The sequence below is a fragment of the Bubalus kerabau genome, chromosome 2 (assembly GCF_029407905.1).
Source record: "Bubalus kerabau isolate K-KA32 ecotype Philippines breed swamp buffalo chromosome 2, PCC_UOA_SB_1v2, whole genome shotgun sequence".
NCBI classification, from domain to species: Eukaryota; Metazoa; Chordata; class Mammalia; order Artiodactyla; family Bovidae; genus Bubalus; species Bubalus kerabau.
The window spans coordinates 112,892,201-112,919,789 of NC_073625.1; the positions used below are offsets into that span (position 1 = coordinate 112,892,201).

The 27,589-nt window shown below is 44.8% G+C and overlaps 1 protein-coding gene across 2 annotated transcripts in view; it reads right to left on the minus strand.

The window, feature by feature from the left end:
* The window catches only part of ILDR1 (immunoglobulin like domain containing receptor 1), a 34,448-nt gene extending 7,377 nt beyond the window's left edge, over positions 1 to 27,071 (minus strand). For both annotated transcript variants that reach the window (XM_055568370.1, XM_055568369.1), the window contains exons 1-5: positions 26,780 to 27,071; positions 13,765 to 13,935; positions 12,303 to 12,452; positions 6,005 to 6,124; positions 5,584 to 5,730 (exon numbers count right to left, since the gene is read on the minus strand). In XM_055568370.1, coding sequence (XP_055424345.1) covers positions 5,584 to 5,730; positions 6,005 to 6,124; positions 12,303 to 12,452; positions 13,765 to 13,935; positions 26,780 to 26,834 — 643 coding nt within the window. In that variant the 5' untranslated portion in view covers positions 26,835 to 27,071. The remainder of the gene's footprint in view (positions 1 to 5,583; positions 5,731 to 6,004; positions 6,125 to 12,302; positions 12,453 to 13,764; positions 13,936 to 26,779) is intronic.
* Between the last annotated feature and the right edge of the window lie 518 nt (positions 27,072 to 27,589).

Here is a 27,589-nt window from a genome sequence, read left to right on the forward strand (position 1 = left end):
TCATCTGGAAGGCTATCCAATGGCTCCAGTATAAAACCAACTTCCAACACAACAAGAAGTGGTTGTAGCCAAGCCCGCAGACCTGTGTGGAGCTCCAGCCCTGATCGTGAGTCACAGCCCAGCCTGGACGAAGTCAGATGCAGGCTTAGAGCAGCTCACCCACCTGCCACACCTTCATGCCTAAGGACAGCACACCAGACCCTCTGAAGACAAGTTCACCTACTCAGCACTTTCCTCTCTCTCTTGCTAACACATGCCTCCCCCAATTCCGTATAACATGCCACCTTCAGCACATACAATGCCCTCCTTAATACAGGCCAGTCACTTTACATGAGTTAACTAATCCTCAGAGAAATCTCTTAAATGTGAGCATCAGATGAGAAAGTTAGAGAGGTTACCTTCCCAGCCCAATGTCCCACAGCTGGTGACCGACCAGTAGAGGCAGTGTGTGACCCTGTGTCTGTCTGTCAAGCCTCTACTCTTTCTGCCAAATTGCAGAGTCCCCAGACTCCTTTATGTGATAAAGCAAAAAAAAAAAAAAACCCTTTCCCAGCAGTACCTTCTCACATTATTTTTCTCTCCTCAGCACCACACCTTTCAAAACTCACTCCAGACTAATCTCTGCTTCCAGGGCCTCAGGACATCTGATCCCATTGGGAACAACGTTCGCTGCCCCCTACCCCTCTTAACTGAATCTTGATCTCCTCCCGATGGTACTGTTACCTCTTTGGGCCACTTCCTTTTTCAGCTCCTCCAATTCAATAGGAAGGAAAAGGAGAGTTGGGCTTCTCTTCTTGCTCTCCAAATGACTTCTTAATTAATGGGACCCTTTGCAGAGATGACTTCCTAGAGACTTTTCTGGATCTTCCATCAGGCTTCCTGTCAGATTTTCACACATTCCCAAGATTAACTCACCTGCTTCCTTCTTAACTGCCACCATCTCTTTCTAGAGTTCTTTCCTTCCCTAATGCACTGGAGTGAAAAAATATAGTCTCTGAGCTTCTACCTTGCCTGCCTGTCCCTAAAAAAATAGCTCGATGGGGAAGTCTAGACTATCAGGCTTTCTGTTGCTCACCTAATGGGGAATCAGGCAATAAAATAAGAAACATGGAGAAATTAACAAAGCCTTGCTGCTGCTAAGTCACTTCAGTCGTGTCCGACTCTGTGTGACCCCATCGGCAGCCCACCAGGCTCCACCGTCCCTGGGATTCTCCAGGCAAGAACACTGGAGTGGGTTGCCATTTCCTTCTCCAATGCATGAAATGAAAATTGAAAGTGAAGTCACTCAAGTCGTGTCTGACCCTCAGCGACCCCATGGACTGCAGCCTACCAGGCTCCTCCGTCCATGGGATTTTCCGGGCAGGAGTACTGGAGTGGGGTGCCAAACAAAGCCTTAAATGACTCCTAATAAGTTATCTCTGAACCTCAGTGGTGTAAAATCTGTCTTGATCACCTTTAATGAGATAGTTAAATATACAGACTCCTGGATCCCACTCCCAGACTGAAAGTCAAATACAAGATGAGAAAATCCATGTTTTCAACAAGCTTTAAGGCAGGAGTTGGAGTTGACTATTGTGGATTCTCAACTCTCAAAAACGTTCTGAGAATTATGGTCCTCAGGGATAGGTTTCCATAAACACAGGCTTTAAGAGTCACTGGGACTTCAACTGGAATCCCAGCATGTATTAGCTGTGTAATTTCAGTTGAGTCTCCTCAGTATGTTAGCTCAACCTCCTCATTTTTTGAGCTGGGGATAATAAATAGTGAAGTGAAAGTGTTAGCCACTCAGTCATGTCTGACTGATTTGTGACCCCATGGACTGTAGCCCGATAGGCAACTCTGTTTATGGAAATCTCCAGGCAAGAATACTGGAGTGGGTTGCCATTTCCTCCTCCAGGTGATCTTCCTGACCCAGTGATCGAACCCAGGTCTCTTGCATTGCAGGCAGATTCTTTACTATCTGAGCCAACAGGGAAGCCCCAGGGATAATAATACCTATTTCATAAAGTTGTTGCAGTTAAATGAGGTAATACATATGAAATGCCTAATACTGGCAAATATTCAATGGGTCATGGCTCATGTTGTTACAATAAATGGTTAATATAAGTCACTACTTTCACCTTATATCCCATAGAAGACAAAAAGTACACATTTGGAGACTAAAGCATCAAAAGCATATTCATTTTCATTTCTGAGGAAAACCCGGGGCATGTGCTTTAAGATCACTCTTTGTGCCAGAAATAATGCTCAACACCTCCCTTCCACCAGAGACCCGCAGCCAGAATCTTCTGTGTGAATCACCCATGGTGCCTGAATCACCCTGAGGACCTCCAACTCTTTCCATTCCCTACCACCCCCTCTCCACTCTTACAGAGAGTTCTTCACCCTCCCTGAGCCATAGGTCATACAGTCCTTTTTCTTTTTTATATACACTGGCAGTATACATAGTATGCTGATTTGACTGGCAGTCCTTTCAAGGACATCCTCAGAAGCATCCTAGAATCTCACACCCCTTGAACCCTTGCTATTTCAGCTTTCAGGAACTACCAGTCCATGCTTCCTGGGTGCATGATGGCTCCATTGTCAGACAACCAACCTCAAATAGCCATTTTTCCAATATGCGTAGATCTCCTTGACTGATTCAGCAACCCTGCTTCCCTCCTCCAGAGTGGCAGTTTAAACATTCCCCACTTCTGATGTCTTCCCCGCAGTATGAACTTTCAGCTGATGACATGTCTTTGTTAAGGAAGAGGAACCAGTCCTGGACATGGAATCAAGAGACCTAGGACTAAAGGCTTACCACTAACAAGCTGTGTGTAATTGTGGAAATCTCTGTCTAGGCCCCACTTCCCTCAGCTGAAGTGGGGTTACTAAACTTTGGTGTCATTTTTGTTTTACTGCTCCCTGGTCCTCTCACTGGAAAGCTGGGGCAGGTTGTGGGGGTGGGCTGTGGTCACAGAAGCTCAAGAATCACTGACATCGTTCTCGAAGCTGCCTTTTGTGTCTAGAATTTCGATCTGCTGAAATCGAGACAGGCTGGTGTCAACTCACTCCCCCAGCTCCTTCCCTTACACTTTAATCATATTCCTTGCGTTAACAACTTCCTCTGTCTCTCCAGAGGGCAGGCTTCCTTTCCCTTCCCTCTCTTACAGTGAAAGGTAGTCCTGATGTCACTCCCACTGATTCCATCCCTCCTCAGTTGCTGCCTCACTTCACAATGCTTCCTTTCTCTTTCTTTCTACTGGCCTTGGTTCTCCATCTACAAGTATGCTTCAGTTCAGTTCAGTCGCTCAGTCGTATCCAGCTCTTTGCGACCCTATGAATCGCAGCACACCAGGCCTCCGTGTCCATCACCAATTCCTGGAGTTTACTCAAACTCATGTCCATTGAGTCGGTGATGCCATCCAGCCATCTCATTCTCTGTCGTCCCCTTCTCCTTCTGCCGCCAATCCCTCCCAGCATCAAGGTCTTTTCCCATGAGTCAACTCTTCGCATGAGGTGGCCAAAGTATTGGAGTTTCAGCTTTAGCATCAGTCCTTCCAATGAACACCCAGGCTGATCTCCTTTAGGATGGACTGGTTGGATCTCCTAGCAGTCCAAGGGACTCTCAAGAGTCTTCTCCAACATCACAGTTCAAAAGCATCAATTCTTCAGCACTCGGCTTTCTTCACAGTCCCTCACATCTATACATGACCACTGGAAAAACCATAGCCTTGCTTAGGGTTACCTTATTTAAAAAAAAAAAAAAAAAATCAATGATCACATCCACCCTCTTCCCCATCCAAGAGCTTAACTTGACAAGTCCTGCCCTCTCCATGTAATCTCCTCTTGTCACCAAGTTTCTCAGGACAGACTCCCCAGGTGACTCACTTTGAAAGTGACCTCATCTGCTCAAGTTCAAGGATCTTTCTTTGTGGCCCACATTTCCTTATCTCACCAGTTCTTCTAAATGAAATCTAACCACTTGGGAGAAACCACTTTCTCCCAGAACCTGTTAATCAGCTTACGGACAGTAGACACATTTATCGCTGGTGCTGACTGTGTCCCTAGCCCCTGCCTGTTTTGAGTGCCCCACAGACTTAGGGATTCCGAGAAAGTATCCTGGGAGAGTTTCTCTCATCTCAGTCTGCATATTACAGCACCGGGAGCAGTGACTCCTACATGACCTCCTTCCCAGAGGAGGGATAGAAAGGCAAGGAGCTCCATGGCCCAATACCAAGTTCTCTGCTATTTCTCGTCTCTTGAAGGAGCTTATTGGCATCTCAGCCAATCCCATAGAGATCTACACAGACAGGCTGTGGCAGCCTCTGTTGTGGGAAATTCACATACTGTAAGTCAGACGAGAACGAATGCAACACCGCATTGTTTCTGCTACTTACCTTGTGTGACTCCTCTGACCTTCAGTCTCCTCATTGTTAAATAACAATGATACCTGCCTTCTAGGGTTGTGAGGATTCAAAAGGGAAATATATGCAAAGGCCCCACACACCAGACATCCATAAAAGTTAGTTCTCTTTTCCTATAAGACAGCAACCTCAGAACACAGGCCTGAAACCAGATTCAGACCATTGACCTTCCTGACATTATAGATTAGGTTTTGTTTCTATCTTAAAAGCCAATTTCTGGGTTTCTTTTAATATCCTTCAAATGGACCAAAATGATAACAGTGGTTATATCTGGGTGCTCAGATCAGTTTTTTTCATTTTCCTGAATTTTTCAGATTTCCTACAAGGTAATACTTTACTTATACCACCAGGAAAAGGAAATGCTACTTTAAAAACACAAAAAAATCCTTCCTTTAAAGCTGCTGATTCTGCTCCATCCATTCAGTAAGAAAAGATCTTTGTGGAATAAACTTTCTTCTTTTGTCTTCACCAAATGTTTTAGGGCATGTCACAATTCTGTTTTATTAATAAAAGGCCAAATTCAAGCCCAAAGAAAGATCACTGTTAGAACAAGATCTTCTGCCTTCTCTTTCCTTTGTCTAAAACAGAGACTCTCAAAGTGTGGCCCCTAGACCAGCAGTGTGAACTTCTGAGAAATAAAAATCCTCAGGCCCACGCAAGACCGATTAAATCAGAAACTCCAAAGGTAGAGCCGGCAACCAAGTTTTAACAAGCCCTCCAGGAGATTCTTAAGTTTGAGGACCCCCGCTCCAACACCTCTCTCTCTTCTGATCTGTTCTTTTCAAGTCATCTCTAGGAAGTGGCCTTCTCTCTCATTGTTCCATGCAAACCACTCCCTCCAGCCACCTCATGTCCAAGCAAGGTCAGAGTTGGGGGAAAATACTGAAGCAGAGGCCTATCAGGGCTGCTGAGGAAAGGACACCAGTGGACAGACCCATCTGAAGGGGGCCTTAGGCAGTCTAGAAGGTGAACAGGCATAAGTCTTCCCGCCTGGATCTATGGCTTCCCTAAGCATCATTTTCTGAACTGAGCCCAAAGACCTCTGAGCCTGTGATGAGAAGGGCATGGAGAAGAACCTGGGAGAATGCAAGGTTTTGATGTGGTCATGTGAAATTGATATGTGTGGGGCACTAGGCTTCCGTCCCGCCCCCTCCCACTGCTCATCTGTCCCCCTCACCTTCCTGGGGGCAGCAGCAGCGGTTGGGACAGCAGGGGCAGCGGAGGTGGCAGCAGCAGTACTGGGGGCAACACTGGCACCAGCACACTCCAATCAGCAGGAGCAGGAGGAGGGCTCCCAGGACGATGAAGATCACGGTCAGCCAGTCTGCAGGGGGGAAGCCAAGCAAGGGTCGAACTAGATCTTCAGGGGCATGCTTTAGCTTGTAACATGCTAAAGGTCTGATCTACACAGCTCTTGACCTATAGGTTAAGGATGAGCAATATACACGCAGAATTAAAAATTCAACTTTGGTAAGGTAACTTCAGAGGCTGGCTACCGACCACAATAACCTAGGTTTGCTTGTTTCTGTTTTTTTTTTCCCTTTATGTAAAAGTGTCACAGTGGGGGTGGCCAAATAGAAATCTCCAAGAGCACTTACGCAGGACGATGAGCTTCACTTCCTTATCTGGGTCTCCTGACGTGTCCCCTGGGGCCTCAATGGTGCAGTAATACACTCCATGGTCCCACCACATCACTTCATTAATCACCAGATCTGCTCCTGCAGTGAAGGAGGGGAAGGTGCCAGCAATTAAAGGAGAGGGCATGGGTTTCTGATTTCTGGTAGCTTCAGGTCCCCAGCATTATACTTCCACATCCTAAAAGGGCCTCTCATAGTTAGAGAAAGGCCTCTATTCCTTCCTTTGAGATTCTCTTCTTTCTCCGAACAGTATAAAGGTGGTAAAACTGACCACTTAGTGAGCTCTACCAGGTACCCTGAAAGGAGTTAGGATACATCACCACACTTCCTTCCTTCCACAACTCTCTAAATGGGTGAGGCAGAGGTTACCAGTTACCTCCCAATGTCTATTCTCCCTTTCTCTCATGGTCGTAGAATTTTTGCTCATGTATCAATACATAGCTATCCAGAATAAAGTCACTAATTGTCATCCTGTCTTACAGATGGACATGGACATGTGACTTGGTTCTGGTGGACAGAATATAAACAGAAGTGTCACATGACAGCTCTCAGGAACCTTCTTGAAAACAGTTTGGGGACATCTTTGCTCTTTTCTTCTTCATTTCTTCCTCCACTCTGTTATCTGGAAAGCAAATGTGATGGCTACCATCTTGGACCGTAAGGAAAGAGATGACATTCTTAGTGAGCAGGAAGGAGCTTGGGTTCCTGAGGAATTGATGGAACATGGCCACCACACTAGTTCTGGTCTGTCTAGCCCCAAATTTACACCTGTATGTGCGCGTGCTCAGTTGCTCAGTCATGTCTGACTCTCTGTGACCCCACAGACTGTGTAGCCCATCAGGCTCCTCTGTCCATGGAATTTTCCAGGCAAGAATATTAGGTTTCCATTTCCTCTTCCAGGGGATCTTTCTAACCCAGAGACCAAACCCGAGTCTCTGGCGTCTCCTGCATTGGCAGGCAGGTTCTTTACCACTGAGCCACCAAGGAAGAAATTAACTTTTTATTGTTTAAGTCACTAATATTTGGGGCTTTTGCTTACTTGCAATCAAATTTAATCCTGATACAAGGGGTAGGATTATTAGCTGCATATCAGATGAGGAAACTAAAACTAGAGGAAACTGGAACAGAGAGAGGTAACAGAGGTAGGTTCAAACTTAAGTCTTGCCTCAAAACTCGTGACCTCAACCACCAAGCTCTAATGTCTTCTCCAAACTGGGTAGGAAAATCCACAGCTTGGGTTCCTCACCAGCTGTGAACATACACTTCTGAATCTTGATGGGACAGTTAAGATGAACTTGAGGAATAAGTAAGGATGAAATGCCAATATTTTCAGAGTAAGTGTTACTCAAGAAAAGAATGAGTTTTTGTGAGCACCAAGTCTCTACCCCATTAAGATAGATGAAGGTTATGTTCACATTTAATAAAGGCAAATGTTCTCTAAAGACATTCTGTGGGTCCAGCACTATGTCAGACTCTGTGGAAGTTCAAACAAGACCTGTGCTGTGTCTGTCCTGAAAGGGCTTAAGGTCCAATCAAAGACATCAGGGTAGCCCCCATGTCCAAGCTACTTTAGCCACACAAAGTACCAGAGGACACCTTCAAATCCTTCAAGTCCTTAGTTATAGATTTGCTCCTGCTTACTTGGCAGTCATAGTTGCAATTCTTTTTTATCTGTTGGTCAAGAAATATTTATTGAGGAAGTGAAACAAACATGCAAGGTCATGCACCACTGGAGCTAACTTTGACTTCTCTTTCCTTCTCTTTCTACGTCAATCCCTACAGTTTTTTTCCTACTCATGATTTTCCAACCTGCTGCCTTTCCCAGAAACAAGCTTACCCCAGACTTGGAAAAATGGTGAAAGTGCTTTGGAGGAAACACCCCCTCCAAGGTTAATGTGTATTATAAATCTCCCCCAATTTTACTAGAGACAAAGATTATTTCAGGGATATCAGAATAATGAGGACATTCATTCATTAGAACTGATTTGACAGGGTATTCTCAAATGATGCAAACACAGGCATAAAAATTTCAGAAAACAAGGGCTCCAAGAAGTCACAACAATCCTGGAGATAGAAATTAAAACCCAGGGGAAATACTACTTTCCCATGGGAATAAGGAGGCAGAATTTGACCCAAAGGTGGTTGGGAGTAGGGGTAGTGGACAGTGTTATTCATTTAGAATGAAAAAGAAAATGACAGAAAATCAGAGACTATCACCTATGGGGACTTTGGTCCTTCAAAATCTGTAAAGGAGAATTTAAACTTTGGGGTCAGATCAGAGTTAAGTTTCTGGGCTCTGGAAAGAGTAGTCACCCTGAACCTCTGAGGATGCACCTAAAAACTGGAAAAGGACAGATGTTCCAAAAGGCTGAATACTCAAGGGCTGACTTGGGAAGGTCAGAGGTTGAATATAAACAGATCAGACTTACATATTGCAGCCAAAGTATTATACACAAAGTTGGAAGCAATTTTTAAACTAGGTTGATCTACCTCCAAATAGTCATAGAATATTCACTGATTTCTTCAGATTGTTGCTATGGGTACCCTGAGTAGCCTGCTAGGTGTATTCTCCCACTTTCCACCCCCCTCCCCACTTTTAACCAGCCAATATTTATTTAACACTATGCTGCTGCTTGGAATACGGAATGAAGCAGGGCAAAGACTAATACAATTTTGCCAAGAAAATGCACTGGTCATAGCAAACACCCTCTTCCAACAACACAAGAGAAGACTCTACACATGGACATCACCAGATGGTCAACACTGAAATCAGACTGATTATATTCTTTGCAGCCAAAGATGGAGAACTCTATACAGTCAGCAAAAACAAGACCAGGAGCTGACTGTGGCTCTGATCATGAGCTCCTTATTGCCAAATTCAGACTGAAATTGAAGAAAGTAGGGAAAACCACTAGACCATTCAGGTATGACCTAAATCAAATCCCTTATGATTATACAGTGGAAGTGAGAAATAGATTTAAGGGCCTAGATCTGATAGATAGAGTGCCTGATGAACTATGGATGGAGGTTCATGACATTGTACAGGAGACAGGGATCAAGACCATCCCCATGGAAAAGAAATGCAAAAAAGCAAAATGGCTGTCCGGGGAGGCCTTACAAATAGGAGGCCTGTGAAAAGAAGAGAAGCGAAAAGCAAAGGAGAAAATGAAAGATAGGAGCATCTGAATGCAGAGTTCCAAAGAATAGCAAGAAGAGATAAGAAAGCCTTCCTCAGCAATCAATGTAAAGAAATAGAGGAAAACAACAGGATGGGAAAGACTAGAGATCTCTTCAAGAAAATTAGAGATACCAAGGGAACATTTCATGCAAAGATGGGCTCGATAAAGGATACAAATGGTACGGACCTAACAGAAGCAGAAGATATTAAGAAGAGACGGCAGGAATACACAGAAGAACTGTACAAAAAAGATCTTCACGACCCAGATAATCACGATGGTGTGATCACTGACCTAGAGCCAGACATCCTGGAATGTGAAGTCAAGTGGGCCTTAGAAAGCATCACTACGAACAAAGCTAGTGGAGGTGATGGAATTCCAGTTGAGCTATTTCAAATCCTGAAAGATGATGCTGTGAAAGTGCTGCACTCAATATGTCAGCAAATTTGGAAAACTCAGCAGTGGCCACAGGACTGGAAAAGGTCAGTTTTCATTCCAGTCCCAAAGAAAGGCAATGCCAAAGAATGCTCAAACTACCGCACAATTGCACTCATCTTACACGCTCAAAATTCTCCAAGCAAGGCTTCAGCAATACGTGAACCGTGAACTTCCTGATGTTCAAGCTGGTTTTAGAAAAGGCAGAGGAACCAGAGATCAAATTGCCAACATCTGCTGGATCATGGAAAAAGCAAGAGAGTTCCAGAAAAACATCTCTTTCTGCTTTATTGACTATGCCAAAGCTTTTGACTGTGTGCATCACAATAAACTGTGGAAAATTCTGAAAGAGATGGGAATACCAGACTACCTGACCTGCCTCTGGAGAAATCTGTATGCAGGTCAGGAAGCAACAGTTAGAACTGGACATGGAACAACAGACTGGTTCCAAATAGGAAAAGGAGTACATCAAGGCTGTATATTGTCACCCTGTTTATTTAACTTCTATGCAGAGTATATCATGAGAAATGCTGGACTGGAAGAAACACAAGCTGGAATCAAGATTGCCAGGAGAAATATCAATAACGTCAGATATGCAGATGACAGCACCCTTATGGCAGAAAGTGAAGAGGAACTCAAAAGCCTCTTGATGAAAGTGAAAGTGGAGAGTGAAAAAGTGGGCTTAAAGCTCAACATTCAGAAAACGAAGATCATGGCATCTGGTCCCATCACTTCATGGGAAATAGATGGGGAAACAGTGGAAACAGTGTCAGACTTTTTTGGGGGGCTCCAAAATCACTGCAGATGGTGACTGCAGCCATGAGATTAAAAGACGCTTACTCCTTGGAAGAAAAGTTATGACCAACCTAGATAGCATATTCAAAAGCAGAGACATTACTTTGCCAACAAAGATCCGTCTAGCCAAGGCTATGGTTTTTCCAGTGGTCATGTATGGATGTGAGAGTTGGACTGTGAAGAAGGTTGAGCGCCGAAGAATTGATGCTTTTGAACTGTGGTGTTGGAGAAGACTCTTGTGAGTCCCTTGGACTGCGAGGAGATCCAACCAGTCCATCCTGAAGGAGATCAGCCCTGGGATTTCTTTGGAAGGAGTAATGCTAAAGCTGAAACTCCAGTACCTTCGCCACCTCATGGGAAGAGTTGACTCATTGGAAAAGACTCTGATGCTGGGAGGGATTGGGGGCAGGAGGAGAAGGGGACGACAGAGGATGAGATGGCTCGATGGCATAGACTCGATAGACGTGAGTCTGAGTGAACTCCGGGAGTTGGTGATGGACAGGGAGGCCTGGCGTGCTGCGATTCGTGGGGTCGCAAAGAGTCAAACATGACTGAGCAACTGGACTGAACTGAACTGAACTGAACTGATGCTGCTGCTGCTGCTAAGTCGCTTCCGTCATGTCCGACTCTGTGTGACCCCATAGATGGCAGCCCACAAGGCTCCGCCATCCCTGGGATTCTCCAGGCAAGAACACTGGAGTGGGTTGCCATTTCCTTCTCCAATGCATGAAAGTGAAAAGTGAAAGTGAAGTTGCTCAGTCGTGTCAGACTCGTAGTGACCCCATGGACTGCAGCCCACCAGGCTCCTCCTTCCATGGGATTTTCTAGGCAAGAGTACTGGAGTGGGGTGCCATTGCCTTCTCCGATTTAACACTATAGATAAAGCTCATTGAAATAGGCTCTGAATTCTGTGCCAATAATCCATTGGACATGGAATCCATTCCCCCCAGTAATGTGGGGCACTGACCCTTCATTCACAGGTGTGCTGAATGGTCATAATGAAAGTTCACCACACATGTGGTTTTCTAAGTGCTTTATACACATCATCTCACTTAATCCTCACAACTCTCCATGAGACAAGTACTATGGCAAGTCCCACCTTACAGAAATTGAGGCTTAAAAAATGAAAGGGACTTGCCCAAGTTCACAACCCCTGTGAGTGCAGAACAGGGACCTACACCTGAGTCTGACACCTGAGTCTACTCCTTGTACTCTCACAAAGAACGCATATGCTTCAGACGTAGCTCTCAGATGTTGTATTTGATGTTTACTTCAGTGTGTGGAGACAAAGACCATTATGCCCATCTTTCAGATTTGATAACAGAGGCCAGAGAAAAGAATAGGTCACTAAGCAAGGGGGTGGAAGCATGGGATCACCACCCCATCTTTTGATTCTACACCCAGTGCTCTTTCCTCTACCAGTGGAGGGCAAGGGTCCATAAGTGGCCATCTACTTAGAAACCCCCACTCCATAGATTTGGGAAACAGGGGTAGCCAGAGGGGAACTCAGGCGTCTGGGGTTTGAGTAGGCCTTGAGAGCACTTTCTGGAAGGAATCAAGGGAGCCTGAGCCACACATTAGCCATGAATCTCAGGAAGGTGAAGGAAAACACCCAGTCCCAGACCTTTAGCCAAAGAAGTAGGCCATCCTCTTGTCTGAGCCCAACTTCCAGGGTACTGACTTCAGAGGGGGTGGCACATTCTGTGCATTTGGCACTTTCCTCAAAAAATGAAAGTGACCAAGTAGATCATCAAGCAACAGAAGCAAAGGGAAATCCCCACAATGACTCAGCCTGCTGGGCCTGGTGTCTACACAGCTCTCCGCCCCCAGTCCCCAGCTGCCTCCGAACTCACGATTCTGGATGGTGATCTTGCGCTGCCGGTAATCCACCCCCAGCACAGGTTCACTCTGCCCCCGCCGCTGGGCCACGATGCGAACTTCCCGCTGGCTGTCATTGCAGTCATTGGACGGGTCCTGGCCCAGGGATAAAGCCGCTTGGTATGCTGGAGAAAGAGGACATGGGCAAGTCACACAGCAGTGAGGAATTCCCATCAAGAAAGGTGACCTTAGTGGTCCCTGGAGCAGTGAAGGTTCTCAGTGTTTCCTGAGTCTCTGCATCTCCTAGGCATCTTCTCACAGATGGGGATCTGAGAGTCTACATTTCTAATGAGCTCCCAGGTGAAACCATTGCTCACACTTTGAGCAGCAAGACTCCGGACCCCTCTACTGGGCCAAAATTTCTAAATCCTGAAGTGCATCACCACCTCCCATCCAAATGTCCCTCGCCTCATTTCCAAAGTGACTCCAGAATCTGCTCCCAAATGGTTCCTCTAACCTGCCCTCTCAATAAACGTTTTGAGAGCTGTTAAATCTGCTGATGATAAATGCCTTCTACCTGGTCCCTCCCATCTTCCCACTTAATACATGCATTTTAAGAGTAGCCCCCAGGAAACAATGCCTCAATTTAGAAAGGGGGTGTTCTGGGAACAAGGTGAGGCTCTGTGGGTGGCTCAGTAAGTTAGGTTTTGGAGCTCATATTGTAAGATACTAGTCAGGGCTAAAAATGGTAAAGCTGATGCCTCCCCCTGCTTTGCCTCAGATTGGGAAGCTCAGGGTGAACAGGGTCTACTTCTATTCTCCAAATTTCTAAAGGTCAATTGTCCCAGGTTGGTGGTGGGAGTCTGGGCTCGTCTGTTTTTTGAGAGAGGCAGAGGTGGGCAGTGAGAGAAGGACTTAGGTTCAAGACAGCAAGACTGACAGGAGTGGGGCAGTTGTCACTGAGAGGGAGGACTTGGCTAAGTGTAGGGGAGAGCTGCGCAGCATTCAGAGATGCCCACAGTGAGCAGGCTACCTGTGGCCAGTGCGCTCCAAGTCACTGAGAGAGGCATGACTGTCTACCGGAAGGCTGGCCCTAGACGGGGATGTGGCAGTGGGCGGGAGGCTCACAAATGACCGTTCCTCATTCATACTGTGGCTAGTGGGTGGGGTGGGGGATACGAGTGCACCAGGCATTAACTAGGATGCAGGACTTGCTCTGCCTTTTTACTTAATGGCTAAGCTGCCTTCATTCCTTTTTGAACAAAGTGGAACAGAAATTTTAAAATACATTAATGGTATGTGACCCTGAATAAGTTATGTCATCTACTTGGCCTCAGCTTGTCTATCTATAAAATGAGGGAACTGCAATAAGCAATCTTTCTGGCTTCTTCTCACTATAAGGATTTGTGATCCTAAATAATTCCTAACCCTAATGGCAGTACTCCACAGAGGGGCCTTGGGAGAGTGGGGGGCAAGAGTGGGGAGGAGGGCACTCACATGCAGAGTAGTAGTCAAAGATGGGGTCCTTGCAGAAGGACTTGAAGCGCCACGTCACCACCACATCCTGGAGCTGGGCAGAGGTGGTGTAGTCACATTTGAGGATGACCGAGGCAAACAGGGTGACATAGCGCTCCGTGTGCTGGACCGTCACCAGCAAGGACATGCAGCCTGCAGCCAAGAGCAGAAGACAGTGCTGAAGGACGCTAAGGGGTGACATCCTTCTATTTGTGGGGCAAGAAAAGCAATGTCCATAAGCAAACACACTGCCTGGCTGGTTGGGAGCAGCTCACAGGCAATTGTCTTACTCAGCCTGGGCGGGGTTGTGGTGGATATTGCAGACACCCTGGAGGAGACGGAGGGAAAAAAGAGGAAGAATCATGACTCCTAAGTTGGCTACAGTCCATATGGAGTGATGACACATCCAACAATGAGAAAGAAACGATATTAAAAGAAGGCCATAAAAGAATGACTTTGCTAGTGTAGATATTTTTTCATGTCACTTCTCTTCTTAAAATGTTTTCCCATTTCCCTAAGGATAAAGTTCAACCTCTGTACCCTGGCCTAGGAGACCAGTCAGGTCTGCTTTCAGCCTTTCTCTGGGGCCTCATCTCCCTTCATGCCCCACCCTGACAGAGGGCTTTGGACACTCTTGACTTGCCTCCATCCTTCTCGTGCTAGGATAGATGTCTTCCCCAGGTCATCCCAGGTGTACATCTCTTGGCTGGAGCACTCTTCCACATCACCAGTTGCTACTGCACTCCCTTCACCAGGCTAAGCAAGACTTATTTCTTAGGTTTTCAGCTGCACCCTTGCCTCCTCTGACTGCAAGTCTGAAAGAGGGGGCTTCCTCTGTTTTCCCAAAGTGCCCTGCCCTATCTCTGGCAGTACTTTTCACACTTCTTGGGGATGGCCTGGCTACTGTAGGCTTGGAGGCCTACTGGGCTTGCTTCTGGCTCACTGTTCAAACACAAGAGCCTCATACTGGCACCTGGCACCTCCTTAAAAAGTGAAGTCACTCTTCATGTCCAGCTCTTTGCAACCCCATGGACTGTAGCCTGCCAGGCTCCTCTGTCCATGGAATTCTCCAGGCCAGAATACTGGAGTGGGTGCCCGTCTCCAGGGGATCTTTCCAACCCAGGGATCAAACCCAGATCTCCCACATTGCAGGCAGAATCTTTACCTTCTGAGCCACCAGGAAGCCCTTAGCACCCAACAAATGTATGTTCATTCATGTTGAATACATGATGGAATGAATGACAGTGAAAACTGGAAGTACAACTGGCCCAACATAAACACAAAACAAATTAAAAAAAAAAAAATGATCAGACTGACAATTTTTTTTCACAAAAGATTTGAAGGAACTAACAATTTTTCTTTTATTTTTAAAAACTTTCTCCCCTTACCTTCCAAATCTACAGATATACTTAAAGCTCCAAGTCTGTGTTGATGAGGAACCAGGTGGCACAGAAATGTCAGGTGGGACTTTGACATGGTCCGAGGTCCACACATTACCAGCATCTTCAGATGTTCCTATGTCAATATGGATTCTAGGCCCAGTTATAGGGGCCTTCTTATAGCAGGTTTAACGTGGAGAAATAGTACTCAAACTTGAGCATACATCACCAGGAGTACTTGTGACAGCCCAGATCACTGTCAGCGGGAGTTTCTAATTCAGTAGGACTTGGGTGGGACCCAAGAACTTACATCTAATACATTTCCAGGAGATTCTGATACTACTTCTCTGGGCACCGTACTTTGAGGACCACTGGTATAGACTAGCTAAACTAAACCCAGGCTTTGGACTCAGATACAGTTGGGTTCAAATCAAACTGTACTACTCACTTGGACACTGGAGAAGTTATTTACTCTCTCTGAGCCTGTGTTTCCTCAGCTATGAACAGAGATTGTATAAGTACTAACCTCATCAGGTCCTTGCAAGAATGCAGTGAGATAATCCACACTTCTGGCACCTGCCATGGTAACTGGCAAGGTGCTGGCATATATGCTGCCATGTTGGTGACAGTGTATGAGTCTTTTTCCTTTTCCCCTTATTCTGAGGGCCATGGAGAAAGGGGTTCAAGTTAGAAGTCTCTCCAATAGAGTTCTCAAGTGGAGCTGTGTTCATTTTGACTGAGTTACTCCCACAAACAAAACAGTCACCCCCCGCCATTCAGAGCTGGGTGGGCCTGGCTCAATGGCCAGAGCCATGAGCATGGTGCTGGGCCCTGCCTCACCTAGACACAACCCTCCTAATACAGAACACCATGGTTTATGATGGGATCAGCATCCACTTTTCTCATGTCCAGAGACAGCAAGATGCTGTGCTGCTTGGGACAGACTCTGGCCCCTAGAAATGACCTGAGCCCTCTTCAGGGCTGAGCTATAATGAGGATGTGCCAGTGATAGCCATGCTAGAGAGGGTCTACAGAAGTGTAGGGGGAGACCTGTGGGTGGGGAACCATCACAGAAGGAAGAGAGAGTTACGCTAGATTCTAAAAACAAGGTAGGATTAAGATGATATGTGAAAAACAGGAAGAGGGCAGAGAGACTCATTGAGTCACGATAGAAGAAAGGAGTGAGCAAAGGCACTTATCATGAAGAGGCCGTTCCTTGGGGAATCTGAAGGAACCAGTCCAGCTGGGGCCTCTGGCTTTACGGAAGACAGATGATAAATAAGGTGAGATGATGGTGGGGAGTGGGAGTAGGCAAATGGGATGGTGTGTAAATTGCACTCCAGAATCTGTTTCTAGTTAATGGATAATCACTGAAGGTTTTTCTGAAAAAGAATAATAAGGTGAAAGTGGTGTTTTTAGGAAGATGGATGACTTTCTTATTTAGCTGTGAATGGGAAAAGAGCATCATTTTGAAAATAAGCCTTGAGGAGCTTGTGGGGGGGGGGGCGGTGCGGGGAGGGCGGGGAGAGTTGCTGTCTCTACTAGCTGTAGGATTCCTGAAGTCAGTCCAATAAGAATCAAGAGCTAATGACTAGTATCTGAAACTTAACATGGATTCTTTCATAATCTGATTTTTTTACTTTTGCTTCTCCACCTTCACCACCTCTTTTTTCCCAGAACTGACCTGGATTAAACCTTGGAGCTTTTACCCAACACAGCTTTAACTGAACAGAAGAAGCAGCTGCAGTAAGATCTGACAACAAATAGGATGGCATTGTCAACATTAGCTTATTTTGATCAGTAACTTGCATTGATTGAGATAGAAAAAAACTGACTGGCAATCTAAGCAAAATCCTAGACTCACAAAGAACTTTCATATATTTCCTTCTACTCACTATCTTTATGAGCCCCGGGGAGAAACAAGCTGTGCCATTGCATACACAGCAAACCTGAGACTGGACAAGGCAAGTGGCTTGTCTGTGGTCATTCATTTTCTAAAGCGGTTGGAACCAAGACTCTGCCCTGAGCAGAATCAAGCTATTTTTTAAATAGAGGAAGATGTTTGGTATTCAATAGCTTGCAAATAATCAGAGCATGGGGCCAAGCTACACATGCAATACTTAATATACTACAGGCTGCAGTTACTCTAATACCGTCATTAGTAAACTATGTGTCCTTGATTTTGTCGAATGGTAATCTGATACAAACGACAGTTTGTTCAAAGGACTCCAGTCAACGTTATTTGTATAGAGGTGGAATATATGCGGGGGGCCGGGGGGGGGGGTGGATAGTACAGGTGTGCCAGGAGTCAGAGATAAGTATTTGGTTGGAGCCAGAAATTACTCTGGGGTAACTTTGAAGATGGCTGAATCTGACACCCTGAGGCAGAAGAATGGGGACAAGGGTGATCACCTTCATTACCAAATGTTCACTTAGCATCTCTTCCATGAATGCCCTTATTATGGACAAACCACACGTGGGGTGACATGACTCACCTTTACCGTCAGAACTGGCTTTGCTGCTCTTTTATCCTTTAATTTCATCCCTTAAGTGAATTTCAAGCCTTGAATTATGACAGGTTGCCATGTATTTGACCATATCGCACTCACTCACACTCCCTCCAGGGGTCTGTTAGCCCCACAGCACCCTGCACAGTTCCCAGACCTTCACCCCCTGCCCAGTCCCACATGGAGAGCGAGGGCGTCTCTCAGGACAAAGGTACTGACCGACCAGCAAACCTTTCTCCCTTCTTCTTAGCTGCTGCTCTGGATCTCAGCATCTACTGTGTGCCAGGTGATAAACATACACTGTCTCCAGTCCTCACAAAGACCCCTAGGGTGGGGTCAGTCCTGGCCATAGCTGTGGGCAAAAGTTCAGAGACTATAATAAGCCAAGCCTTCTCAGCCTCAGTATTTTGAACTGGAGTCTTGCTCACACCAAAACTCAATCTTTCCCAAGCAAGCAAGCCTGACCTTCCAAGCAGAAGTCAGGAACTGGACTCTCAAAAAGCAGGAGGAATTTCCAGATTGGGAGGAAGGGGAGGGAAGTAGCAAGACAGCCCATTTCAAAGTCAGAAACTTCCCATCTTCTCCTTTAGCCTCTAATTTCTCTGTAAAATTAACCACATTGGGCGTGCACGCTATCAAGCAGGTAAAGTTTTCAAAAAAAGACTAAGGGCAGCAGAATCTGGGCTGAAAATATGAAGAGATTTAAAAAGATAAGTGTTCTGTTTATACATGTCCTGGTTGCATCTTTGATCTTTTAAACTTAGTTCTATTGACTTATCAAATTCTTAGATTTTCTTTCTGTTCTCATTCTCTTCATCATGTGGCATCTCCTTCTCCCCAGTTTATCACCATCTAATTTCCTAGTTGCCTTTATAATTTTCTCCTTAAATTCTGGAAACTGTGTTTTCTGGGTTCAAATTTTGCCTCCACTCCCCCACTAGCTAAAAGACCTGACAAGTTATTTCCAAACTAAGGTTGTTTCTCTACATGCAAAATTAGGATGATGATAATATGTGTTTGAATAAGTAATAGTGAGGACTAAAGGAGATAAATATGTCCAGCATTTAGCAAAGAGCCTGGCACATAATAGACACTTGATAAATGTCAGCTATTATTTGTATCGTTTTTTATCTTGTCCATTTTAAGAGGTTGAGATCAACTGAGAATAGCATGTAAAAGCATTTTTGAAAGAATTAAAATAATACAAATGTAAGCAGTCATTACTGCCTTCTTTTTGCAAAATGAGTTACTGCACTAAAAGCTTTTAAAGCTGTGTCTTACCTGGCAAACCCATTCAGTTGGTCTCCTCTGTGAAAGAGGAAGAGGGATCTGTCATATAAGGGTGGAAAGGTGACTTCAGATGAGATAACGGAGCCCATGGGAAGGAGAGAAGGGGAAGGGGATTCTCAGTTTCCCGCCATGAGGTACTTTCCAAGACTACGCTGATGCGCAGAGTGGGGACTATCATTCTGTGTTAAGGTGGAAGGAGAATATACCAAAGAAAGAAGAGTATCTTTACAACTCAATGCCATGTGTTCCCAAATAGATGCATATCTTTGCACATTTATTTATTCAGCCTGTTTTCCCCATGTAGTAGAGTGGGAAAGATGTTTAATAAGTTTCTAGAAATTATTATCTGTACAGCATAGGGATCTAGGTAAAATTTTTTTTTTAACTAAAAATCATTTTCAGGGGACTGGTTGGCATTTCCCCTCCTTTTCACATGAAGGGTCTTGCTTGGAAGGGAGTGGCAGGCAGGGCGGAGAGCAAAGTGTTTCCCAGCAAGGGGCAGTAGCCTACTGCTGCCTCGATGGAAGGTCTTGATTCCTGTTTTTCAGGCACCCAGGCACCTCTGCTCCAGTCAGCAGGTTAACAAAAGTACACAGATTTAATCCTATCAGAGTTTATGTCAGGGCAAGCTATCTCCCCAAGTATATTTACCATCGGTACTTGTCATATTTCCTTAGATAACAGTGCAAACAGGAAAAGAATCCAGAGGAAGAGGGCCTGGCAATGCATGGACAAGAGTTAAGGGGCAGGGAGAGCTGAGACAGGAGAAAAGGGGAGACGAAACCGGTTGGGATGCAGAAGGAAGTACGTCTGTGAGTTCCACGGTTAACAAAGATCTGGGTGCACTTAACAGTGGTAGGCTTGGCGTGGCAGAAGCCTATGGCTGCCCTGGGGAGGAAAATGTAACTACTGAGCATTTCGATGTTGGTCAGCATGGTATTGAGGGTTTATTATACAGTATGTCCTTTAACCTTGGCAAATCCCTATGAGATCAGCCTTATTTTCATCTCAATTTCATAGATGAGGAAAATCCTCAGGTAGATTAAATAACTGGGTTGAAGCCACATAGCTAATAAATAGCAAGACTAAATTTATGCTTATACCTCTAAAATCCCAAATCCTACTATTTCCACTGTACCACTTGCCTTCTAGGTAAGTTTCCTAATGGCAGAGGTTTAACCCCTTAAGGGACATTTACAAATTTACTTCAATCATTTTGTAGAGAAATCCCTTTTTTTCTTCATAAGATAAATAATAAGAAACTTAAACAATAGAGAAGGGTATAAAGTAAAAAGTTCCTCCTTGTTCACCATGACCTCTAGTCTCCAGAAGCACCATAATTTTGTGTCTATCCTCCACATCTTTTCCTACACTGTTTTTTTTTAAATTAATCATATTATGTGCATTAACTCACAATTTTGTTTTTTCTTCAAACAAATGAAATATCATTATATTCTTTATCAGTATAAATAGATATAATTTTTTTAGTGACTGCGTGAAAAGTCACTACATGGATGAACCATAATTTACCCCTTTTGCTAATGATGGGCATTTAGGTTGTTTCTAAATTTTCATTATCACAAACAATGCCGAAATAACTATTGAAGTGAATACCTTTATGTTATATTAGGTATCTCTTTACAAAAGTCCTTTTTTATTCCAGTAGGATGTATTTCTCAAAGTGAGATTGCTAGGTCAAAGGGGATGAGGCTTTTAATAATTCAGTAAAGAAATTTATAGTCCCATGAGCAGTGTGTGACACTCCCATGTATCACCACAATCTTTCCAACAGGGGAGAATATCAATCTTAAAAAAAATTCTGATAACCTACTAAGTGAAAAAAATAGCTTCTCAGGTGGTTTGAATTTGGTATCCTTTAGTTATTATGAGTAGAGGACAACAAGCCCTGAGAGGCAGATGCTCGGGGTTTCCCAAAGTCATTCGCTCAGGCCAGTGACTCAACCGTGTACCCACATGCTAATCTCAGCGCACATGCAAATTTAAGTCTCACCAGAATGACAAATTTCTGTGTGCCCTGGGCCTCCAGAGGTCACTCACTCACTCACTCACTCACTCACTCACTTATTGAATACCTACTATGAGACAAGCGCTGTTCCAGATGATGGGGGTAAAGTAGCTGATGAGAGACAAGGTCCCTGAACTCTTGGAACTTCTACTTTTGGTGGGCAAGTCAACAATAAACAAGTAAATGCGTAAACAAGGTACATCTGGTCATGGCTGAGCTTTACAGGATTGCTCAGAAACTGGTAGAGCTTTGTATAACAAGTCCTGCTACTCTGCAATAAGAGCCAAGACAGACACCCAGGCTCAAATCCTCCTCATAGCTCTTCTTGGCTGTTTCAGAATCTAAATTGGGCCCCAAATCTAAATCCTCCTCCTCCTATTCAAACTTGGGTTCTTCCCTATTTCCCATCTCAGTCAATGGGCAAGACTGAAAACTAGGTCTTGTCCTTGACATCTCTTTCTCCCTCACACTCCCTACAAAATCTATTATCAAACTGCGTTTATTTATCTCCCTACTATTTCTGGGATCCGTCTCTCTCCATTTTCACCATCACCCCAGCACAAGCTCCATCACTTCCAGCCTGGATACTGCTTCAGTTAACTGGTACCTGCACACACTCTGGTTTTCTTCCATGTGAATAGCACACTGCTGTCCACCTCCCAACTCTTTCTCTTTAAATATCTCCAAAAGCTGTCCACTGTTCTCAGGATAAATACACAGCCTCCTACCACGATCCATGAGACTACGCTATCTGGTCCTACCCACCCCTGCCTCCTTCCCACCACATGGAAAGGCTTCCTCCTCTCAGTCATGGAGACATTCTTGCCATCCCTCATTCTCACTGAGCTCCTATTCAGCAGCCTTGCACATGCTATTCATTTGTCTGGGATGATTACACCTCAGCTGTCAACTCAAGTATCATTTCTCCAGAGACGGCCTCCCGAATGAGCAAAATCCGTCTATTACAACCTCTTGTTGTACCTTGTATCTCTTTCTCATGGTCCCTGTCATAGCTGTATTTCCACATTTCTTTGTTTGTCCTTCAGACCATAAACACCATAGAGTCCAAGGCCATGTCTACTTTTGTTTGACAGCATGTCTGGTACATGGTATACATTAAACATCTGGCAAATAAACAAATTCGTACAAAAAGGGTAAACTGCCTGGAACAATTTTTAAGTGCTCTGAAAGTACAGAAAATAAATGGTTAAAGTTAACCATTTGTAATATGGCCAGACAAAAAGCAAGGAAGAAGAGAGTATGCTGGGGGTGGGAAGGGTACAAGAGGATGCTCATTGCAGTGGAGACATAGCTGCCCAAGTTAGTGAGGCCAGAATGAGTGGGTCTTGAATTCCAAAGAGCTTTAATCCACTCATACAGACTATGGGGATCTAGTAGAGGTTCTTAGAGCATTAAAGTGAAGGAGCATGCATGTTATACGTTGCTTCAGTCGTGTCCAACTCTTTGCAACCCTATGGATTGCAGCCCGCCAGGCTCCTCTGTCCAAGGAATTTTCCAGGCAAGAATTCTGGAGTGGGTTGTCATTTCCTACTCCAGGGGATCTTCCTGAACTAGGGATGGAGCCCTTGTCTCTTATGTCTTGTGCATTGGCAGATGGATTCTTTACCACTAGCGCCACCTGAGAAGCCCACTGAAGTGAAGGTGGGAAAAATTAACCCAAAATTATCATCTGTGTGGAGAATGGTTGGAACTAGACAAAGAAGTAGCAGGCCTAAAGGTAAGGAGATGGTTAAGCTGCTGGGATTAAGCAACAGAACATGGTACTGGGTTTGGGAAATGAAGAAAGTGTCAAATCCTTTCCTTGACCCACCTAAGATGTGTATTTTGGAAGATCTAGAAATGAGTACCAGAGAAAGACATGATCAGTCTTTTTAATTCTTAAAACACACAATTTTATTTCTCCCCTAAGGACTTCAAATAATGAAATAAAGTATTAGGCTGAAAGAAACCCAGGCAAACAGTACAGTAATTACCCACCATCTCATCCCACTGCATTGCTGTTGGGGCAAGATGTTTAATAATTAACATCTGGCTAGACATCCCAGGGGCTTCCCAGGTGGTGCCAGTCATAAAGAACCACCTGCCAGCACAAGAGACATAAGAGACATGGGGTCAGTTCCTGGATTGGCAAGATCGCCTGGAGGAGGACCTGGCAACCCACTCCAGTGATTTTGCCTACAGAATCCCATGGACAGAGGAGCCTGGTGGGCTACAGTCCAAAGGGTCACAGAGTTGGACACGACTACAGTGACTTAGTACACATACATGCAGACATCCCAGAGGTAGTCAATTTCCATTTCTACCAGGATTCAATGAGACAGAACAAACCTGCTCCATGGTATGAAATAGATGTAAGAGCATGGCCTAAGAGTGAGGATGCCAGAATCCTCATCCCAACCCTCAAACCAACTCCACTGTGTCAACCTTAGACATCTGACTTCTCTGCACAGATTTCCTTATCTGTAAAATTGGCTGGGAGGGGAAGACAAGGACTGGGGGTGATTTCTACTTGTGTTCCCAGAGCACTGCATTCTGAGAGGTACTTCAGGGAGCCTCACAGGAGGTGAGGGGTGGGGCAAGGGAGAGGAGCAGTAGGCAGTCCCTTATCCACCACCTGAGAAGCTCCACTTTACTATTTACTATATCAGGGACCAAGGCATATTAGGGCTTCCCGGGTGGTAAAGAGTCTGCCTGCAGTGCTGAAAACCTGGATCAGGAAGATCCCCTGGAGAAGGAAATGGCAACCCACTCTAGTATTCTTGCCTGGAAAACCCCACGAACAGAGGAGGCTGGCAGGCTATAGTCCATGGGGTTGCAAGGAGTCAGACATGACTGAGCAACTTCACAAATGTATTAGGTCTTTAGTATGATCCCAACCTTCACAACCACCACCAAATGAAAGCGAATGGTTTAGATGCTAAGAATCTTGTTCTTTAGAAGTCAGCTGTCTGATTTCCCAAAGAATGGTAACACAAGTTGATAGCTACATGGATCTATAAGTTAACACCCTTCTAAGATCTTTTTAAAAATTCACAAAAGCACAAATGACACACAACCTTCTAGCATCTGGGGGAAAAAACTAACTTTTCTTTCCAGGAATAAAGTTTGAGTTTGGATGGTGGTAACAAGTGCTATTAGCCATTAATGCAAAGGGCTGCAGGAACTTAATTTAGCCTTATCTTAATAGTCTGTTTTAAGAAGCAAATATTACTTGTGTGATAAAACTTTCTTCCTTTTTAAAGAAAAAAAGTTTAGAGAATTACACACACAAACCCTCTGATCTCGCCACAGCTCCAAACATAAAGACTATGGTAACTTCACAGGACTTCCTGACCTCAGAGGCTTTGTCAGAAGCCCAAGCCACACTGACTAGCCAGTGTACCCACATCTGACATAATCTCATTACTCACCCACACTTTGCAACTGCAGAAACTTGGATGCTAATCAAAGGGCTGGGCTGCCTCTTCTTTAGAAACAGAAGACAAAAAGGTGATAGACCAAAATGAATACATTCTAGTGCAGGGTTTTCCAAAGTTCATACCTCAGTTTGCAGTGGATCTTGAAAAAAAAAAAATCAACTTACTGGATTTTTCTAGTAAGTTGCTGCTAATTTGGGGATAACTTTCTATGAATTTAAATGTTACTAAAGCAATATTTATTAACTTAATACTTTTAATCCAACATGGTGACTGTTTTTTTTGTGTGTGTGTGTATACCTCTTGTTCCTATTTTATAAATCTCATATATGTGTGTACATGTCACAATGCAAACTATATTTCTTCTGGACTTAGGACTTTTCCGTGTTTAGCATTCTCTGGTTTTAAAATGTGTAACGCAGGTAGGCTTCCATTTAATGAATACCAGGCAAACACGGCAGTCTGTATTATTTGACCACCCCAGCAGGAAATGGCAACCCACTCCAATATTCTTGCCTGGAGAATCCCAGGGACGGGAGAGCCGGGTGGGCTGCCGTCTATGGGGTCACACAAAGTCGGACACGACTGAAGCGACGCGGCAGCAGCAGCATCCTGGCTACTCACATAGCATGGCTGGTTCATGAACACATGGAGCTCTACTTTCCAAAGACTTTGTCCATTTAGCAATTTGTTTACTTTAAGAATATACACTTTGGTTATGGTCATTGTATTTGAAAAATATTCAGTGCTCAATATTCCTCACAAAAACAGAACAGCTTTTAAAATATGCTGGTGATTTAAGGATTGAGGTTTATACCCTAATGGAATTTTTGTCTGTAAGGCTTCTTTCCTTATTCTTTTTTCCTAAATGACTGCTGGCTACAAGTCCTAATTCTGGGGATGGCATGCTCAGGGCGAGAGTGAAAGTAGACTTCAACTTTCCTAAAAAGATAGCTCAAGCAGCTTCAGAAATCCCTAGCTGCTGTGGAGTTTGAGCTAAACATGCGAGGCACAGGAGAGAAGTCTGTGCAAAACTGTGGGATTTTTACGAATTTGTTTTCAGTCTAAGCTGGCGACTGCTCTAGTGGAATTTCGGGCACTTCCATTCGGTACAGTTCAGTCCATTTCCTTGTGTATCATGAGCGTCCAACATTCACCCTCCTCAGCTTCAGACAATTTATAGGACCCACATTCTACAGAAAATGTGGTAAGCCAAAAGACCTTAGGGATAACAGTTTTATAGCCTTTTGCAATTCTCCCTCCCTTTCATTCTCAGCATTAAGCTTAAAAAGAATTATAGAATCTTGTCTGAATGAGATCTGATTACATCTGAGCTATCTTCATGTCCTCTCAAGCTTGTAGAAACGGAATTCTTCCTGTACCTTCATATTACATCTTTTCCCGAAGAGAAATACAAGACTCAAACTGGTCTGTGAGCAAACTGAGCTGACCTCCCACTGACAACTAAGAGGTGAGAGGGTGGCTATTCCTAAAAGAGGGAAGTAAAAAAGGTAAAATGAAATAGAACAGAGCGGAACTTCCAAGGGAACTCAGGTTCCGGTTTGCAAGGTCACACCTACATTTCAATTGAAAAGGGCTGAAAGAACCTACACATTCTTTCACTGTGCTCTCTCTTCCCACCTGATTTCACTCATGCAGATCATGGCCTGCTATTTCCCCAACTGATACACTGAGACACACAAAACCATGCTTTCAAAGCACAGAGGATTGGCCTGGAGGTTAAGGAAATGAAAATGGTGGATGGATGAGCACTTGATGGGGAGACAATGATCATGGGGTAAAGTTAGGGTAGTGAGCGGATACAAAGTAGAAAAGTGACACTGAACATGGTTAGCAAAGAACCTCCTGTTGTGATCCTATAAAATATTAATAGATTCTGAATCATATCGAACTTTCCATCATATACTGAGGATACATATACCTCTCAGGAACGAAATAAGTGTATTTCTGAGCCAATATGGTTGTCACCGTATCTAAAACCTATGGCAAGTATCAGATGAAAGGAAAAAGTAATTAGGAATTGAAAGAGTGGCGTTTCTGCCTCTGTCACTCCGGCTTTAGAGACCAAGAAGTGCCGAGGGAGCAGGAGGAGGCCAGAGGCTCTGAGTTTCTTCCTTAGTTGCACCTGTTTCGTAAAGGCCTAAGCTAATAAAAGTAAACAGGTTCCCACAGGCAGAAACTCGATCCAGTCTCCGCACATCCTGGCGCCCATGCCAAGAGCTACCAGAGCGCGGCCCAGGCCTCCACTGTCCCTCCTGCGGCCAACTCTGTTAGGCCAGGCAACAATGGCTTCCTCTCTCCTTGGGCCTGGCTAGAACCCATTTTCCCATGGCTCACCTGTTGGGAGCCAGGTGAAGAGCAGCAGCCAAGGTGCGGGCAGCTCGGAGCCCATACCGGCGCTCTCCGGCCCCTTTCAGCTCAGGGACTGCGGGGACACTGTGTCTTTCTTCATCAGCGACCCGTCCACGACGCACCACTTCGCCAAGGAATCCCTCCGTTTTGCCCTCACTCGGCGCAGCGCGGCCGGTGGACCGACCCTGGGCCCGGGGCAGGTACCGCCGCCTCCTGCCCACCTGGGGCGCTCCTCGCGGCTCCGCCTCCCGCTCCTAGCGCCGGGGCTTCCTGCTCCGCCCCCGGCCCCCGCCCGCGGCCACCTTTCATACCTGCCTCCGCCCCCAGGCAGGCTGCCAGGTGATTCTCCTCAGTGAAACAGCGTTTCCTGCCACTCTCCGCTTTGTCTACGGAGCCTGTTACCATATTTTCCAGAAGTTCTCGGCAAATCTTACGCCTAGCAAATTTCTCCCCGTTTGTAAAATTCTGTGGATATAACTTTTTAGGGAATATTTCCTGCCGTATGTTTCCATTCACTCATACATGCTTGGGAAATTCTTTTTTCCCCCACTAAAACCACACTTAAAGGAAGTTTACATGCAATGATTGTTCAGATTTTCTCGAAATAAAGATGCGGGGTATGAACTAGAGAAACAGACTTAATCTTCCAAGCTGTAAAAGAAAAGGATGTTCATGATAGAAAAGTTAGAAAAATATGAATTAATGGAAGTAAGAAAAAAATCCTGCTCCCACCACCCATAGTTAGGCATCGTTAATATTGATTTAGTCCTTTTTTATTATTTGCCATCCTACATG